Source organism: Piliocolobus tephrosceles, chromosome 17 (genome assembly GCF_002776525.5).
Source record: "Piliocolobus tephrosceles isolate RC106 chromosome 17, ASM277652v3, whole genome shotgun sequence".
Classification (NCBI taxonomy): Eukaryota; Metazoa; Chordata; class Mammalia; order Primates; family Cercopithecidae; genus Piliocolobus; species Piliocolobus tephrosceles.
In genome coordinates this window covers 13,163,116-13,180,972 of record NC_045450.1, presented here as the reverse complement: position 1 = coordinate 13,180,972, position 17,857 = coordinate 13,163,116, and the positions used below count along the sequence as shown (strand labels likewise).

General features: G+C 41.9%; 1 protein-coding gene across 1 annotated transcript in view; it reads right to left on the bottom strand.

Annotated features, from left to right (window-relative positions):
* SHISA9 (shisa family member 9) overlaps positions 1 to 17,857 on the bottom strand; it is a 334,187-nt gene that overhangs the window by 30,955 nt on the left and 285,375 nt on the right. The window contains exon 3 of the mRNA XM_023231132.2: positions 3,391 to 3,546. Coding sequence (XP_023086900.2) covers positions 3,391 to 3,546 — 156 coding nt within the window. The remainder of the gene's footprint in view (positions 1 to 3,390; positions 3,547 to 17,857) is intronic.

The following is a 17,857-nucleotide window of genomic DNA, read 5'->3' as shown; positions in this document are numbered from 1 at the left end:
CCCCAAGGAATAGACTCAGAGAAGGAACAGGTTAAGCAGAAAACCTGGCTTTAAAATCTCTCCTCTGAGACAGGGAGAGAAAACAGAACTCATAGCACATAGTGAGAAGGAAAGGAAAGGAATTTCTCCCATGTAGTAACAATGCACAGGAATGTGAAGAACAATTAAGATCATTAGAAGAGGAAATTCATATGAACTTTAAAGCAGTTTTTTCCAATTCTGTGAAGAAACACATTGGTAGCTTGATGGGGATGGCATTGAATCTATAAATAACCTTGGGCAGTATGGCCATTTTCACGATATTGATTCTTCCTGTCCATGAGCATGGTATGTTCTTCCATTTGTTTGTGTCCTCTTTTATTTCACTGAGCAGTGGTTTGTAGTTCTCCTTGAAGAGGTCCTTTACATCCCTTATAAGTTGTATTCCTAGGTATTTTATTCTCTTTGAGGCAATTGTGAATGGAAGTTCATTCCTGATTTGGCTCTCTGTTTGTCTGTTACTGGTGTATAAGAATGCTTGTGATTTTTGCACATTAATTTTGTATCCTGAGACTTTGCTGAAGTTGCTTATCAGCTTAAGGAGATTTGGGGCTTAGACAACGGGGTTTTCTAAATATACAATCATGTCATCTGCAAACAGGGACAATTTGACTTCTTCTTTTCCTAACTGAATACCCTTGATTTCTTTCTCTTGCCTGATTGCCCTAGCCAGAACTTCCAACACTATGTTGAATAGGAGTGGTGAGAGAGGGCATCCCTGTCTTGTGCCAGTTTTCAGAGGGAATTTTTCCAGTTTTTGCCCATTCAGTATGATATTGGCTGTGGGTTTGTCATAAATAGCTCTTATTATTTTGAGGTACGTTCCATCAATACCAAATGTCCATCAGTGACAGACTGGATTAAGAAAAAGTGGCATATATACACCATGGAATACTATGCAGCCATAAAAAAGGATGAGTTTGTGTCCTTTGTAGGGACATGGATGCAGCTGGAAACCATCATTCTTAGCAAACTATCACAAGAACAGAAAACCAAACATCGCATGTTTTCACTCATAGGTGGGAACTGAACAATGAGATCACTTGGACTCGGGAAGGGGAACATCACACACTGGGGCCTATCATGGGGAGGGGGGAGGGGGGAGGCATTGCATTGGGAGTTATACCTGATGTAAATGACGAGTGGATGGGTGCTGACGAGTTGATGGGTGCAGCACACCAACATGGCACAAGTATACATATGTAACAAACCTGCACGTTATGCACATGTACCTTAGAACTTAAAGTATATTAATAAAAAAAAAAAAAAAAGAGGATATTCAGAGCAAGCACTTGAAAGGGATTTGGTTTTCCTGGATGTGGGGCTGATGAAGCGGTTTTCATGAACGGCTGTCACCCCTGGCTTCACATTAGAAACAGCCACAGAGTGCTTTAAACATGCGCATGTCTGAATCTTATCTTCAACCAGTTCAATTGAAATCTCTAAGGTGGGCCTGGGGCATCCTTATATTTTACCTGCTCTCCAGGTGAGTCTAGTAATTGGCATCCACATATGAGAACCATTGATTTAGGGAACCCTGAGGTTGCCACAGTCAATCAGGAGTCAGGAATCGCTTTCTGTGGCTCTTGCTTCTATCCGATACAACCCTTTTATGAGCAAACTGTTCAGGAGCCTCAGTCACTGTCAGGGTTACTATCACACCCCCTCATGTTTAAATTGAAGAATGGACTGAAGGAACCAGGGCAGTGGTGGAAGCAATGACTCTGGAGTGATAAAAATAGAGTTCAATTCTCAGCTCTGTCACCCACTGCTGCTTGACTTGGGCAAGTTATATTAGCCTCTTAGAGTCTCAGTTTTCTAATCTGGCAATTGGGATAATCATTGTGTCTTCACCTTGGAATCACTATGAGAAAACAAGGGTTCAATTCAATGTCTTGCACTTGGTAAGAACTCAATTAGTAGTAGCTCCAGACTGCCCACCCCAGTAAATATTTAAATCCTGAAAAGCAGAAGTTGCCTGGGATAGGAATGTGCATTGTTCACCAACTTCTTAGAAATGGGATGCACTATGCAGGTGAAGGGTGTTACCCATACCCACTAAAGTGTAAGGCATTTCTGAGATGGAGAGACCTTGATTATATGTCAATATTCCCTGAGGATCAACTAGGGTAGATGGAGATGGTAAAGGTGTTAAAGTGTCAGTGGGACCAAATGAGCATCCAGGTTCTCCTCCCCAGCAAATAGCCCTCACCGCACATGTGCCCCTCGCCCAGCCACCCTGCCTTACACGGCAATGTAGAACTTGTTCTAGGTCAGAGAAAGCAGCTGAGGGTCTCTGATCCTTAGAAACCTGTGTCCCAGGTAGAGAGACCCAGAAGATGAGTAGATAGATAGATGTTTAGACAGACAGACAGATAGATAGATAGATAGATAGATAGATAGATAGATAGATAGACAGATAGACAGATAGATAGAGAGATAGATAATAGGTAGATAGATAGATGATAGATAAATAGATGGATAGATAATAGGAAGATAGATAATAGACAGATATATGATTGATGATAGATAATACATAGATAGATAGATAAGTAGATAGGTAGATGGATGGAAGGATGGATGGATGTTAGACAGATAATATATAGGTAGGTAGATAGATGGATAAGTGACTAGGTGGATGGGTGGATGGATTGATAGATGATAGATAGATAGATGATAGGATAATAGGTAGATAGAAAGATAGATAGATAGATAGATAGATAGATAGATAGATAGAATAAATAATAGGTAGATAGATAAGTGAATAGGTAGATGGATGGGTGATGGATGGATGGACAGATGGACAGATAGATAATACATAGGTAGGTAGATAGATGGATAAGTGAATAGGTGGATGGGTGGATGGATTGATAGACGATAGATGGATGATAAGATAATAGGTAGACAGATTCAATAGATAATAGGTAGATAGATAAGTGAATAAGTAGATGAATGGATGATGGATGGATGGATGGATGGATGGATGGATGGATGGATGGATGGACAGACAGATAATACATATGTACGCAGATAAATGGATGGATAAGTGAATACGTGGACGGATGAATGGATGGATAGATAGAGTGGATAGGCAGATGGATGGATGAATGAATGGGTAGATAGATAGATAGATAGATAGATAGATAGATAGATAGATAGGCAGACAGATATATTTATAGACAGAGAGAGAATGAAAATGAGATAGAGGCAGAGAAAAGCAGAAAGATGGAACAAAAAATAAGAGCTAGAAAAAGGAATCAGGAAAGAACACTGGAGATAAAGAGATCTACAAGAAGCAGCAAAGGACAGGAAAGAAGAGAAAGAAAAAATGATCCATCAGGAGGCCCTTACCGACTGCCTTTAAGGAGGCGTACTTGTTGAGCTCTTTCCCTAGTGGCTGCTGTTCGTAGGGGTTGGAGATCTGGCCCAGGTTCGGGTATGAATGTGGATGGCCCATCTGCTGGAGGAGAGGAGAGGTGGGCACTGCGTTGTTCATCTGGGTGGCATCTGGAAGTGAAGACACAGAAGGAGACTGTCACAGAGAGGGCAGAACCATCTACTTTCCCTCCTATCACCACATCCCTGGAGACCAAAACTCTCCCCACCCTTTAGGGACTCAAGTCGCAAAACAGCAGAGGGTTCACAGATACATGGGACACAACTGAGTTTATAATCTTTACTGGAGAGCAAATGAGGACAGGTGGGTGTTCTTCCAACATCACCTCAAAGGATGTGCTCAAAAACATGTTAAACTAACATGTTAAGGTCCTATCAGTAGAGAGGTTATTTTTGTCATTGAAATGATATTTGTACAAAAAGATGCCCAACCTCAGTAACAGTCAAAGAAATGCAAGTCACAAGAACAATGAGAAGCCATTCCTTTGCCAAGAGACTGGCAGATGTTAAAGGGACTGAAGGACATAGGTACCGGCAGAGATACTGACTACAGGGAGGCCTCCTAAGGCTGCTGGTGGACATGCAATTTGCTATATTTGCAGGAAGAAATCAGGCACTGAGTATTGAAATGTAAATCATATGTATACGCTGACTGAACAATACCACTTCTAGCAATTGAGCCTACAGAAATATAAGCATCAGAATGTAAGGATATTTGTTCAGAGATGTTTTTGCACCATTGTTTGTAAAATGAAAACACTCACACAGAAACAATCTGAACTCCTATCAATGTGGGAATTCTTAAATGAATTATTATAATACATATGATATACATAATATGTACACATAGGATAGAATACCATTCAGGTGTCAGAAAAAAATGAATGAAAAATTGAACAGTTTCTTATGGTTTATATTGTTAAAGGGAAAAAAGCATGCTTTAAAGGAAAGCAAATAGTATTGTATTTTTTGTGAAGTAAAAGAAAAATCTATGTGTATATTTTTGCATACTATGGGTTTGCATAAGACAGAAACATATGTAAAGACAAACAAACTAAATACTGGCTACTTGAGGGGAAATGAGATTCAGGGAAAGAGAGATTCAAGGTTTTTCTGAGCTGAGATCCGCAGGAAGGAGGGTTGTTATGATAGTTCAGTGTGGTGGAAGGTGGAAGGTATGAGGGAGGGTATTTCAGACGGAGGAAGCAGCATGAGCAAAAGCTGTGGAGCTGCATGGAAACTGGTGTGCTCAGCAACAGAAGGAATTGCCCTCCGAGCTCCGGCCATGCACAGCTAGACAATACAGTGTGAGGAAAGTGGAATGAGGAATGAGGTGGGACTGGAGAGGGTGGCAGGACCCAGTGAACATTGGTAAAGGTTCCTGTCTTCATCCTGAGAGCAACGGGATGGACAGACAGGAGGCGAGAACCAAATGGGAGATTCCATTCCCATTTGGTTCTCGTCTCCTGTCTGTCCATCCCATCACTGTGAGATAATGATGGCTCACTTTCAGGTGGAAAGTACAGGTTCCCTCTGGCTTCATGAAGCACATGTGTCCATCCAGGTATGCATTGCAGTGGATGCTGGTGGTGTCTTGAAAGATCCCCTTTATCCAGCATGTACCCCCATTTCCCAGCTGCTGCAAATGTTGGCTGCTAACAGCTCATAGCTGCCTTCAGTACCCAGAGAATTGCTCTTGGCTAATAGAAGCCACTGTCCTGGGGTCAATATGCTTCACCCACCTCGTCCTCAGGTGGTCAACAACCAATGTCCCACTGACACTGATGTCCAGAGACTAGCCCCTTGTCTCACCACGGGTATAACTTTATGAAATGATGATACTCCAGAGTTCACATGGACTGGGACAAGTTTAGAGTAAGGGGTCAGCAATCTTTTTCTGTAAAGGGCCAGATAGTAAGTATTTTAGACTTTGTAGGCCATCAGTCTCTGTTTTAACTGCTCAACTCCACCTTTGTAGCATGAATGCAGCCCTAGAGGGGAGAGAGTTGACCCTCTGTATCCACAGGTTCTACACCCTTGGATTCAGCCAACTATGAATTGAAAATAACCAGAAAAAAATTAAAAATAACAATATAATAAAATATAATAATATAAAAATACAATAAAAAAATAATACAAGTAAAAATACAGTATAACAACTATTTACATAACACTTGCATCGTACTAGTATTATAAGTAATCTAGAGATGATTTAAAGCATATGAGAGGATATGAGTAGGTTATATGAAAATACTATGCCATTTTTTATAACGGACTTGATCATCTGTTGATATTGGTATCCATGGAGGGTCCTGAAACCAAATCCCCATGGATACCATGGGACAACCATACAAATGGCCATGGCTGTGTTCCAATAAAACTTTATTTACAAAAACAGGTAGTACCAAATTTGACCCAAGGGCTATAGTTTGACAACCCCTGAATCTGGACCTTACCTGAAACCCCATTTTTGTGTGGCTCTCTAACCTTTCCAAGGTGCTTCCCTCATAATCTTAGAGGTGTGTATTTATGTGTTACCTGAAGAGCACTCCCTCAGAGTCACATGCGTCTGAGTCCCTTTCCCAGGCTTTGCTTTTAGATAACTCAACCCCTGATGTACATGAAAAAGGTTTGGCTTTAGAAACCAACAAACCCAAATGGAAAGAGGCAGGGATACCCTAGCTGAGGCATGAGGGTAGGGAGAGTATTTTTTATCACTTTACCTGCATGGGCCATCACACAAGCCCAAGTGTTAAATGGGAATTTCACCAAACATAAATGCCAAGTAACCCAGTCTCTGGCCAACGTCTGTAAAGATGCATGTATCCTTCTACCATGATAGATTTTTGGCTGAGATTCAGCTGCCATGGGAGAGTCCCAGGATTAATAAAGTAACAGTAGAAAAGGTGTTGATAAGGTATGGCTTTCACTATACCTTGGAACCCAAGATCCTCTGACATTCTCCTCTCCAAAGCCAACCCACCAGGGTTTCTGTCTGCTTCCCCCGGGCATGTCAGGCCAGCCATGTTTTGTTCCCAAGTATTGGTCCTGCGGGAAATGGCTTACTGTTAAGTTCTCATTGTATGCTGCTGTGTGTGTGTGTGTGTGTGTGTGTGTGTGTGTGTGTGTGTGTGTGTTTCATGACATATTTTTTGGTGGATAGCTACTGTTTTTGTGCACAGTCCTTATCTTAGTGACTTCTGGGGAAACACAAACTAAGACAGTTACCATGATTGGCAGCTCATCACACAACTCAAGTGGCGATAAAGCAGCATACCAAAGGACTCAAATGCAAGCATATTTGGCAGGTGATCTCAGGAAATACTTGTAGCAAAAGGATGGGGGAGTTAGGGAACAAGAAGAAAATAGAGTGCAATGCCAAGCAAGATGCAATGTGGTCGACTGGAGTTTAATCCCACTCTGGAATTCTGGTAAATGGTATTGAATGCATGCCTCAAAATTATGTCACCCCAAGGGCAAAGGAGCCCTTAGTATTTACACACAAACTCCTATTAGTCATTGGTTGAGGGCTGCTTCCGGGAGACATTAATTCGTTAGCACTCGCAACTTTCCATGTTCATAGGCAAAGCAAGCTCCAGTGGCCAGAGATACCCTCACTCAGGGATGTAAGAGCTGGCAGTTGAAAAGCAAGTGAGTATGTGCCCAAATAACAAGGGCTCACTGTGCTATATAGTAATTGAGACCCCTGGCCATGGAAGTGAGCATGGGCCTGAATCAGACCAATCCCCGTACCTCCTTCTTCTTATAATGATTGGACCAGAGGAGAGCATGTGATCTATGTTGGGCCAATCAAAAGTTCTTTCATCAACTTTTCTACTTGGAACCACTGGAGCCAAACAACGAAAAGGTCATGAAGTCAAGTGAATTTGAACCTACCATGTGGAGAAAATCTTTCTTCATTATGAAAGAGTAAGAATCACACCCACAGGAAAGAAGCTGAGGAGAGAGAGAAGCCCCTTTCTAAAGAGTGTGTTTTGTGGCTCCTGCCACTTGCAATGTAGAGTTCTGATTAAGGCAACTGTTGTTCAGATTTCCTCGGGGAAGCTGAAACTGGGGAAGACTGTCCATGCAGCAAACCCAGGTATTGCCTTAAGATGGAAAAGATATTGCCCGTCAGTTTTCTACAGAGCTACAGCAGAAATTTCAAACAACAAATTGGCTGAGTCGTGCATAGAGCGTGCCCAAGGATGGTAGTAAGCTAACTAATGTCTCAGTGGCAGGGCCCCCTACTTCTGGAAATACATCCCAAACACTAGACTGTCTAATTAAAGAGTTGAACCTTCAAAGCCTATTATCCTCCAGTATAAGTCCTTTCGGTCATCTGTTTGATCCGTCAGTCCCAGACTCAACCTACTAGGCTCAAATCCTGTTTCCAGATCTGCCAGAGAAAATGTTAAACACTTTGTTAAAGAAAAAAAACAATAATTCTACAGACATGTTCCTCACTAGATATCTTGGGACATACTTTTATATTATTAAACAGAATACATGATATTCCCTTATAAAGTATTTGCTTTTGGATTATTTCTCCCAAGTCCTGAGACACTTTAGGGGCAGTGAGTAGTTACTTAATATAAGTAGGCACAACCATAAGACCCCACCAAAGTGATCCCCTTCAAAAGAAGAAGTGAGGCCACCCCAAAGTTACATTTCCAGTTTCACATTAAGAATCACATAAAGCAAATTTCTGGCAGTTTTAGACAGCCTTTTTTTTTTTTTTTTTTTTTTTTTTTGGTTTCCAGGCACTGAATATTTAGAAATATTAAAATCCAGTTTCAGGGCAGCAATCAAAATTTATTAAACAGACATTTGTGACTAGGTTTTCTAAATGTCATTTTCATTTCACTGGACAGGAAGATAGAGAACAGACCTGGCAACTCAGTTGCTTTGTGAGTTTTCCGCAAATATATTCAGCTAGGGAGGAGAAACAAAAAAAAATGCAGATTGCAGATAAGCCCAGGTTGGAATCCAAGAAAACTAGAATAGGATGAGTGAAAAAATGCAGCATGAATGAGATCTAGGTTATAATCTGCAAATCCTTCCCTTGCCAAGCTGAGAGAAGAAATATGCATGTGTGTACGTGTGTGTGTGTATATATATATGTATGCCTGTGTACATATACATACAAGTATATATGTATACATATACACACACATATTAATTTCTTTTTTTTTTTTTTTTTTTTTGGAGATAGAGTCTCACTCTGTCGCCCAGGTTGGAGTGCAGTGGAGAGATCTCAGCTCACTGCAACCTCCGCCTCCCAGGTTCAAGTGATTCTGCTGCTTCAGCCTCCTGAGTAGCTGGGATTACAGGCATGCGCCACCACGCCCAGCTAATTTTTGTATTTTTAGTAGAGACGGGGTTTCTCCATGTTGGCTAGGCTGGTCTTGAACTCCTGACCTCAGGTGATCTGCCCGCCTCAGCCTCCCAAAGTGCTGGGCTTACAGACATGAGCCATCTCGCCCAGTCCACATATATAATTTCTTTTCCACAGTCACAGCAATAGACGGAGTCCAGCAACATGTCTCGCTCTCAGAAGTTCCCTTCTGGACATTCCCCATCCCCAGAGATCTCTTACCCACCTCTGTGGAAAGGTACTCCTTATCCAATGCCACAAGAAAACTTTCCCCTCCTCATTATAAGCGCAACTCATTATGACCCTTCGAAATAACTAATGAAGACTTGCCCTTCTGTGATGCTGTTTTTCCATGCAGACCCTCGGTCCGCAAACGACAAATTGATGGTGTCCTGTGCTCTCCTTCCTAAGACAGAGAAGGCGCCTCCTATATCCCACAATCATCTTCAAAGAAGGTTAAGATACAATTACTCTAATTGGAAGCATCTGGCAGACTCGCATCAAGGTAGCCACCATGTAACTCCTGTTGTTAGGTGGTATATCTTAGTTACTAAACAGGGAAATAAAATGGATACAATTCAGATAGAGCCAGTTAAGGTAAAACAGTTACAAACACTGAGAGAATGCTCCAAGTTTCTCTGTGCAGAGGAGACCAATATTAACTGTCAGAAACTAGACCATTCCGGCTCATTTTAAAGGAAATGCAACATAGTGACTCCTTCAAAGCATATCTCAAGGAAGATTAGCCCAGAAAGGTACTAGTCAAATAGTGTTGGTCTGTCAAGCACACACCATGTTCCAGACAGTAGGTAAAGAGTTTCTCACGCTCTCTCTCTCTCTCCCTATCTATGTGTGTGTGTGTGTGTGTGTGTGTGTGTGTGTGTGTGTGTATATATATATATATATATATATATTTTTTGAGGTACAGTTTCACTGTGTCACCCAGGCTGGAGTGCAGTGGCATGATCTCAGCTCACTGCAATCTCCACCTCCCAAGTTCAAGTGATCCTCCCATCTCAGTCTCCCAGGTAGCTGGGATTACAGGCATGAACCACCATGTCCAGCTAACGTTTGTATTTTTAGTAGAGATATGGTTTCGCCATGTTGGCTAGGCTGGTCCTGAACTCCTGACCTCAAGGGATCCACCTAACTCACTCTCCCAAAGTGTTGGTATTACAAGTGTGAGACACCACACCTGGCCTCAAACAAAGAATTTTTTTAAACATTTTACCATGAAACAGTTTAAGATTTACAAAAGTACTGCAAAGATAGTACAGAGAGTTCCTGTACCCTCCAGACCCAGTTTCCCATTACTAACATATTAGTATGGTACATTTGTTACAGTCAGTGAATCAATACTGATATGTTACTATTTGTCTCTTCTGTTTCAAAATATCTAGGTACCACATTAAATTTAGAATTTAGTCATATCTCTTTAGATTCTTCTTGCCTGTGACAGTTTCTCAGACTTTCCCTTTATTGATGACTTTGACAATTTTGAGGAGTACAGGGTCAGATATCTTGTAGAATGGACTTCTTTTCCTTTTTTTTTTTTTTTTTTTTTTTTTTTTTTTTTTGAGACAGAGTCTTGCTCTGTCACCCAGGCTGGAGTGCAGTGGTGCAATCTCGGCTCACTGTAGTCTCTACCTCCCGGGTTCAAGCGATTCTCCTGCCTCAGCCTCCCCAGTAGCTGGGACCACATGCACACACCATCATGCCCGGCTAATTTTTTTGTATTTTTAGTAAGAGACGGGGTTTCACCGTGTTGGCCAGGCTGATCTCGAACTCCTGACCTCAGGTAATCTGCCTGCCTCGGCCCCCCAAATTGTTGAGATTACAGGCATGAGCCACCGCGCCTGGCCGAATGGAATTTGTTTCATATTTTTCTCATGATTAGATGGGGGTTATGGGTTTGGAGGTGAGGGGAATCACCGAGGTAAAGTGACATTCTCATCATAAGATAGCAAAGGTATATACTATAATGACTCATCGCTATTGATGTTAAACTATCACCTGGCTAAGGTAGTATTGGACAGGTTTCTCCCCTATAAAATTATTCTATTTTCCCCTTTTTTCATATTTTACTCTTTGGAAAGAAGTCACTGTGTGCCATTCACACCATATCTAAGGAGTAGGGGTTATGCTCTACCTCCTTGAGTGGAAAGAATATCTACATAAACTATTTGGAATTATTCCTCATGGAAGATTTGTCTCTTCTTCACCACTTACGTATTGATTCAATCATGTATTTGTATCAGTGTAGACACATGGATATGTATTTTATACTTTGGGTTATAATTCACTATCACTTTAATTTGTTTTGTTGCTCAGATTGTTCCAAATTTGGGCATCAGAAACTATTTCAATGGGCTCCTTTGACAGACCCCCTCATTTTTAAACTTTCTAACTTTCTGGCAATACAAGATTCCCCAGGCTCATCTTGTACAGATTTGTTATCCTGGTCCAAGGATCAAACAGTTGCTCAAGGAGCCTGGTTCATTTTATTGGAGAATAATATTAGAAACAAAAATCTGGGTGCTAGGTGTGCTGGTTGCTTCTACTCCCTCTACACTGACAAGGTAAGGGAATTTAGATATGTATGCTAACATATGTATATACACACATATCTACAAAGATTTACAGAGGCAACTATCCATGTCTATATTAACCTAAGCATGAAGTCACCCTGATGTCTCCAACTCTTACTCACTGTCAAATGAATCATTCTAGCTTCCTCCCTCACTTATCTGTAACCTCCCACTCCAAGAATAATAAACCTGGCTCCCATTATCCACCATCCAGTTGTTAATTGTTCAATTCCAGTATGTAATTATAGCAACATCAGAACTGTTAACCCATATTCTTACGGGACACAACTTTATCAACTAGAACACAGTGCTTATGGACTATGTATTTTTTTAAGTTATTAATGTGTTTTTCTCTTCTTGTCTTCCTGAGTGTGTGGGCTTGGCTCTGGATGGCCCATGACTTCCATATGCCTGGGTAGGGTTGGGAAATTGGGATTTATTACAGAAGTAACACAAAGAAAATGATGATGTTGATAATGATGAGGAAGGTGAAGACACACTTGTATACATAATAAACATAAAGGGGTTATGAGGTATCCCACACTATTCCATATACTAACTAATCGCATTATCCCAGGCATCCTTATGAGATACTATTATCAACCCCATTTTGAAGAGGAGAAAACCAAGGCACGGAGCGCTTTGGCCCAAAGTTATGTCACTTGAAACAGCAGAGCCATTCTTTGAACTTGACACTCTAGAATCTGTGGACTTAGGTACTTCCTTACTGCTGATGAAGGAGGTAATATTCAAATCTCTAACATTCAGAAATGATTTGGCAGCCAGATGGTAATACAATGTGAAGTCACACTATTGTCTTTGGAAGGTGTTTTGTTCTAAAATTTTTTTTTTTTTTTAACCTCCACCTTTCAGCATATTAAGGACCAGACTTGGTTGGCAAGACCACAGGATTTTTACAAGAATGGACCAGAGAGGAATGGAATGGGGTGTCTGATTCCTCTAGTTCTCGGGAGGATGTGAGAAGGAAAAGAAAAAGAGAGGAGGAAGACTAAGATCATGTCACCTGTCTCTCCCTCTTTGGGTTTCAGACCCAGGGTGGGGGAAATGCTTGAGGCATGAGTCTCTTGTTCTGCTTCCTTTGAGACCCTGGCAGGAGCTCATACTGAAGCTCTGAGCTGTCACAGGGCAGCTGAGCCAGTTAAGAAACAGAGTGAGATAATCTAACCAAAAGGTTGCCTGATTGGCGCTCCCCAGTGACTCTGAGATACCAGATACCTCAAGAGCTGGGGTCTTACCACAGAACCTGCCACTATGGGGCAAAGGGCCCTACACAGTGGTGTGGACTGGGTTTCCTTCCACTTCATTCTCCCTCCTTCCTCTCCTAAGCAGATGGTTACCACAGGCTAACTCAGACAAAAGTCATGTGCTCAGAAAGGCCAAATTGGCTGGGTGCAGTTGCTCATGCCTACAATCCCAGCACTTTGGGAAGCAGAGGCGGGTTGATCACCTGAGGTCAGGAGTTCAAGACCAGCCTGACCAACATGGTGAAACTCCATCTCTACTAAAAATACAAAAAGTAGCTGGGCGTGGTGGTGCATGTCTGTAATCCCAGCTACTTGGGAGGCTGTGCTTAAATCCGGGAGCCAGAGGTTGCAGTGAGCTGAGATTATGCCACTGCACTCCAGCCTGGACTACAGAGGAGACTCTATCTCAAAAAAAAAAAAAAAAAAAGAAAAGCCAAATAAAAAGGAAAAGGCACATTAACCATATAAAAACAATTTTCCCTTGTATCTCTTAAGTAAAGCAATCCTATTTTATAAATAAGGAAACCAAAGTTCAGAGAGGTTGAGTGCCCAAAGCCACACAGTATAACAGTATCAGGATTCGATGCCAAGGTTGTCTGATGGCAACACTGATGTTTCCTCCACCAAGCTAGGCTCCCCACAGAATGGATAAAGAAGAGCCTGGAGGTTCAGAATTGAACCATGCCTTGAACCACCTCTGTGGAGAGAAACTTCCTTCTGTCTTGAATAACTTCTTTCTTCCTGCAAAATTTCCCAGTCAGATGAGAAAACTGCTGGCCAGATCTATGCTTTTTCGTTTCTTCTCCTTCTCCTCCTTCTCCTCCTCCTCCTCCTCCTCCTTCTCTTCCTCCTCCTCTTCTTTCCTTCCTTCCTTCCTTCCTTCCTTCCTTCCTTCCTTCCTTCCTTCCTCCCTCCCTCCCTTCCTTCTTTCTACTCCTCCTCCTTCTTCTTTTTTTTTTTTTTGAGATGGAGTCTCACTCTGTCGCCCAGGCTGGAGTGCAATGGTGCTATCTCAGCTCACTGTAACCTCCACCTCCAGGGTTTAAGCGATTCTCCTGCCTCAGCCTCCCAAGTAGCTGGGACCATAGGTGCGTGCCACCATGCCTGGGTAATTTTCTGTATTTTTAGTAGAGACGGGATTTCACCATGTTAGAGAGGATGGTCTTGATCTCCTGACCTTGTGATCTGCCCGCCTCGCTCGGCCTGTTTCTTCTTCTATCCAGAGAACAGAACTTACTGTTCTATGCAGATAATAAACAAGCTTCCTTCCACATTAGAAATACCCTGCTTCCTGGTGGAACCTACCTATGTCCTTGCCTCTCAAGCTTCATTCATCCATCCATTCTTCCTCACATATTTTAGTGTCTATGTTGTTCCAGGCATTATGCTTGGCTAACAATTCCTAGCTCTTTTACCACTTACTAAAGAATCTTGTAAAATTTTTCCAAAGTTGTTTTTTCCCCATTTTATTTTAGATACATATTTCTGCATACTTGTTATATGGGCATATTACACAAAGGTCAGAGTTGGGGTCCTAGTGTAGCCATCACCCAAATAGTCAACATCGTACCTGAAAGGTAATTTTCAAAGCTCACTCCTTTCCCATCCACCTCCCTGTTAGAGTCCCTAGTGTCTGTGATTTCCATCTTCATGTCCCTGCATACCTACTGTTTAGCTCCCACTCATAAGTGAGAACATGAAGTATTTTATTTTCTGTTTCTGAGTTAGTTCACTTAGAAAAATGGCCTCCAGCTCCATCCATGTTGCTGCAAAAGACATGATTTCATTCTTTTTCATGGCTGCATAGCATTCCATGGTGTGTATATGCCACATTTTCTTTATCCAGTCAACCCTGACTCCTTCCACTTCATTGGTTCCATAACATTGCTATTGTGAATAGTGCTCTGATGAACATACAAGCGTTGGTGTCTTTTTCATATAAAATTCTACTAAAGCTTTCAATACTCAAGAGGGACCGTGCTCTTGCCTAGCCCATGAGGCCACATTGGTCCTGCCCGTGGACCTTCTTCATCTCCATGGTTTGCAACACACATTCTATACCCTATGATGTGGCCTCAGCCATCCCTCTCTCCATAGACAGCACCATCCAGGACAACATAATGAAATAAGAATGGAGTTTTGAGTCAGTCAATTTTGGACTCAAATTTTGGCTCTTCCACTTACCCCAGCATCTTTGGGTGTGTTATAAAGCCTATATACGAGTCTTCTAAGCTCTAAATTGGGACCATAACAGCTTCCTCATGGGGTTCCTGTGAGGTTCAAAGACATTATGAACACCATGCTTAGCAGTGCTCGGAAACATTGGAAGCATCCAGTGTATGGCAGCTAAAGCTTGATTGCCTCCCACTGTTTAGAAAGCCAAGACAACATAACGGGTGGCCATGAGGAAAAGAGGGTGTTGGGTTTCCATAAGACCCTCTCTGGGCTCAGAATTCTTGGACATAGTCTAGATTGTTCCATTGCCTCAAAACCAGACGAATGACAGGGAATGGGCAGGAGATGTCCCTGCTGGGGCCAATTGCACTGGTTAGTCTCATAAGAACAAAAAAGGAGAATAGACATTAGAAATCAGAACAGAGCTCTGGCTTTTAGCTCTGTTTTTCTTTCTAACCTTTCCAAATCTTTATGCCAGCAACATTTTTAAGGGAAAACCTTAAAATTATAGTTTGAAATACCATGTAGGTTTTTTTCTGTCCACAAGCAAGGAGAAAAAAAAGTATCCAGTCCAACTCAAAATTACCCTGAATTTGTCAAAAGAGAACATAGCAGGCTAGGCTTGCATCAGAAAAGGTTTATGTAGAAGGAGAATTGAATCATATTGAATCTTGGTGGCAGAGAGACAAGCAGGAATTTGCAATAAAGAAAAAAAAACACATATATAATCATAAAACCTTTGGAAAATGAGGCAGTGGTGTTACCCAAGAGTTTACATCTTTAAGCATGAAAACTTAAAAAAAAACTTTGAACCATTTAGGATGGAAATATTTTAAAACTAGAGTCGTTAAATATTTATTTAATGCTCACTTTCAGCCCGTTGTTATGCAGGCTCTGGGGGACAGAGATTCATTTCAGAATCCCGATTGTGCTGCAAATAGATAACAGTCTAGGGTAGGAGGGAGATCCGCAGCATGGCGGGAGACATGGAGGACTAGTTGCAATCAGCAACGGTTAATGCTGTGATGCAGCCAAACAGAGGTTCCTGCACAAGCACAAGAGAGGGCCACCTAATGCAGTTTTAGAAGGCGGGGGGCCTTGTTCATCAATATTCTGCAAGAGTTCTAGTTCTAAAGGCAGCAAAAAGAAGAGGAGGAGTTCAATTTTGATTTGAAGTAGCATCATGTATATGTTGACGAAGAAACCACAATGTATTGTTATCAGTTCTGAAACAGAACATCCCTAACATCCCGTAACTCACCCTTGGTGGCTCAGCATCATCATTCTAAAGACTAAAGGGTGTTTTATGCCCACAGCAGCCACTTCATCCAATTTAATGAGATACTATTTACAGGAGATGTTTGCCCCTTCACTCAATAGCCCCAGCGTGCTATGGCTGTTTAGTTTCTGCCCCTTCTCCTCTCCTTCCGCTGCATCCCCCTGCTCCTAATTCCTCCTATTGTGTAGTATTCCTTTGTCTTCCATCATTGTCAGTCTGTTTTACCAGCCACATAGTGAGAGGCAGCCTTCTTTACTCGCAGTTCTAAAGTGTTAGGAGATTAGAAACCAGATACTCAAGCTCGTTAAGATAAATTGTCATGCAACAATTAACCATATGTAAAAATACAGTTTTCTTCTGTAAAATCCTCTGCTCTCCTTCATGTTTTCCCCAAACTAACTCTGAGCCATCTTTCAGGTCTCAGCTTAAACAAACGCCTTCCACTTCATTCTCTCTCCTTTCTCTCCAAAGCAGATGGTTACCGCAGGCTAACTCAGATAAAAGTCATGTACTCAGAAGGGCCAAATAAAAAGGCACATTAACCACATAAAAACTTTTTACCTTCATATCTCTAAGTATAACGATCCTATTTTACAAAGAAGGAAACCAAAGCTCAGAGAAGTTGAGTGGCTTTCCCAAAGTCACACAGCATGTTGTAACAAACATCAGGATTCAATGCCAGGTTTGTGTGATGGGAACATTGATGTTTCTTCCACCAAGCTAAGCTGTCCCTAGCATGTATCAGGAAGAGTCTGGAGGTTCAGCATTGAGCCACCTCTATGGAGAGAAACTTCCTTCTGCCTTGAGCATCTTCCTTCTACCATGCCTGCCAAGGGACCTCCCTAATCTTCATCCCCTCACTAAGTACTCCTGTAGCTCCCTGCATTCATCTGCTAAGGTAATACAACAGAGAACAACAAATGCAGTGGCTTAAACAACGGACATATATCTATCATCTCACAGTCCCCGAAGCTAGAAGTCTGAGGTCACGGTATTAGCAGGGATAGTTTCTTGGGAGGGTGATGAGGGGTCATCTTCTCCACGATTCTCTCCTAGCTTCTGATGGTTACCTGGCAACCTTTGACACTTCTTGGCTTGGGGATCTCTGCTTCTGTATTCACGCAGCATTCTCTGTGTGTGTCTGCATCCAAATTTCCTTTTGTTATAAGGAGACCAGTCATATTGGATTAGGGGCTTATCCTACTTCAGTGTGGCTTCATCTCAACTAATTGCATCTGCAGTTACCTCAAATAAAGTCACATTCTGGGGGTACTGGGTGATAGGACTTCAGTATTATATTGTAACATTCCTTTTCTTCCTTACTCACATTTATACTTCCATTTATTTTCAATTCCTGTTTTTCTCATATCTTTTTTTTTTTTTTTTCTTTTTTTTTCTGAAACAGCATCTTACTCTGTCACCCAGGCTGCAGTGCAGTGGCGTAATCATAGCTCACAGCACCCTCGACCTCCTGGGCTCGAGCGATCCTCCCACCTCAGCCTCCTGAGTACATGGGACTATAGACATGCACCACTGTGCCTAGCTGATTTTTTAAATTTTTGTAGCGATGGGGTCTTGCTGTGTTTCTGAGACTGGTCTCAAACTCCTAGGCGCCAGCCATCCTCTCAGCTCGGTCTCCGAAAGTGCTAGGATTACAGGCATGAGCCACCGTGCCCAGCCTCCCCACACCTTTTTGAGGTCAGGACATATGTCCATCTCCTTCATCATTCCATTTCCA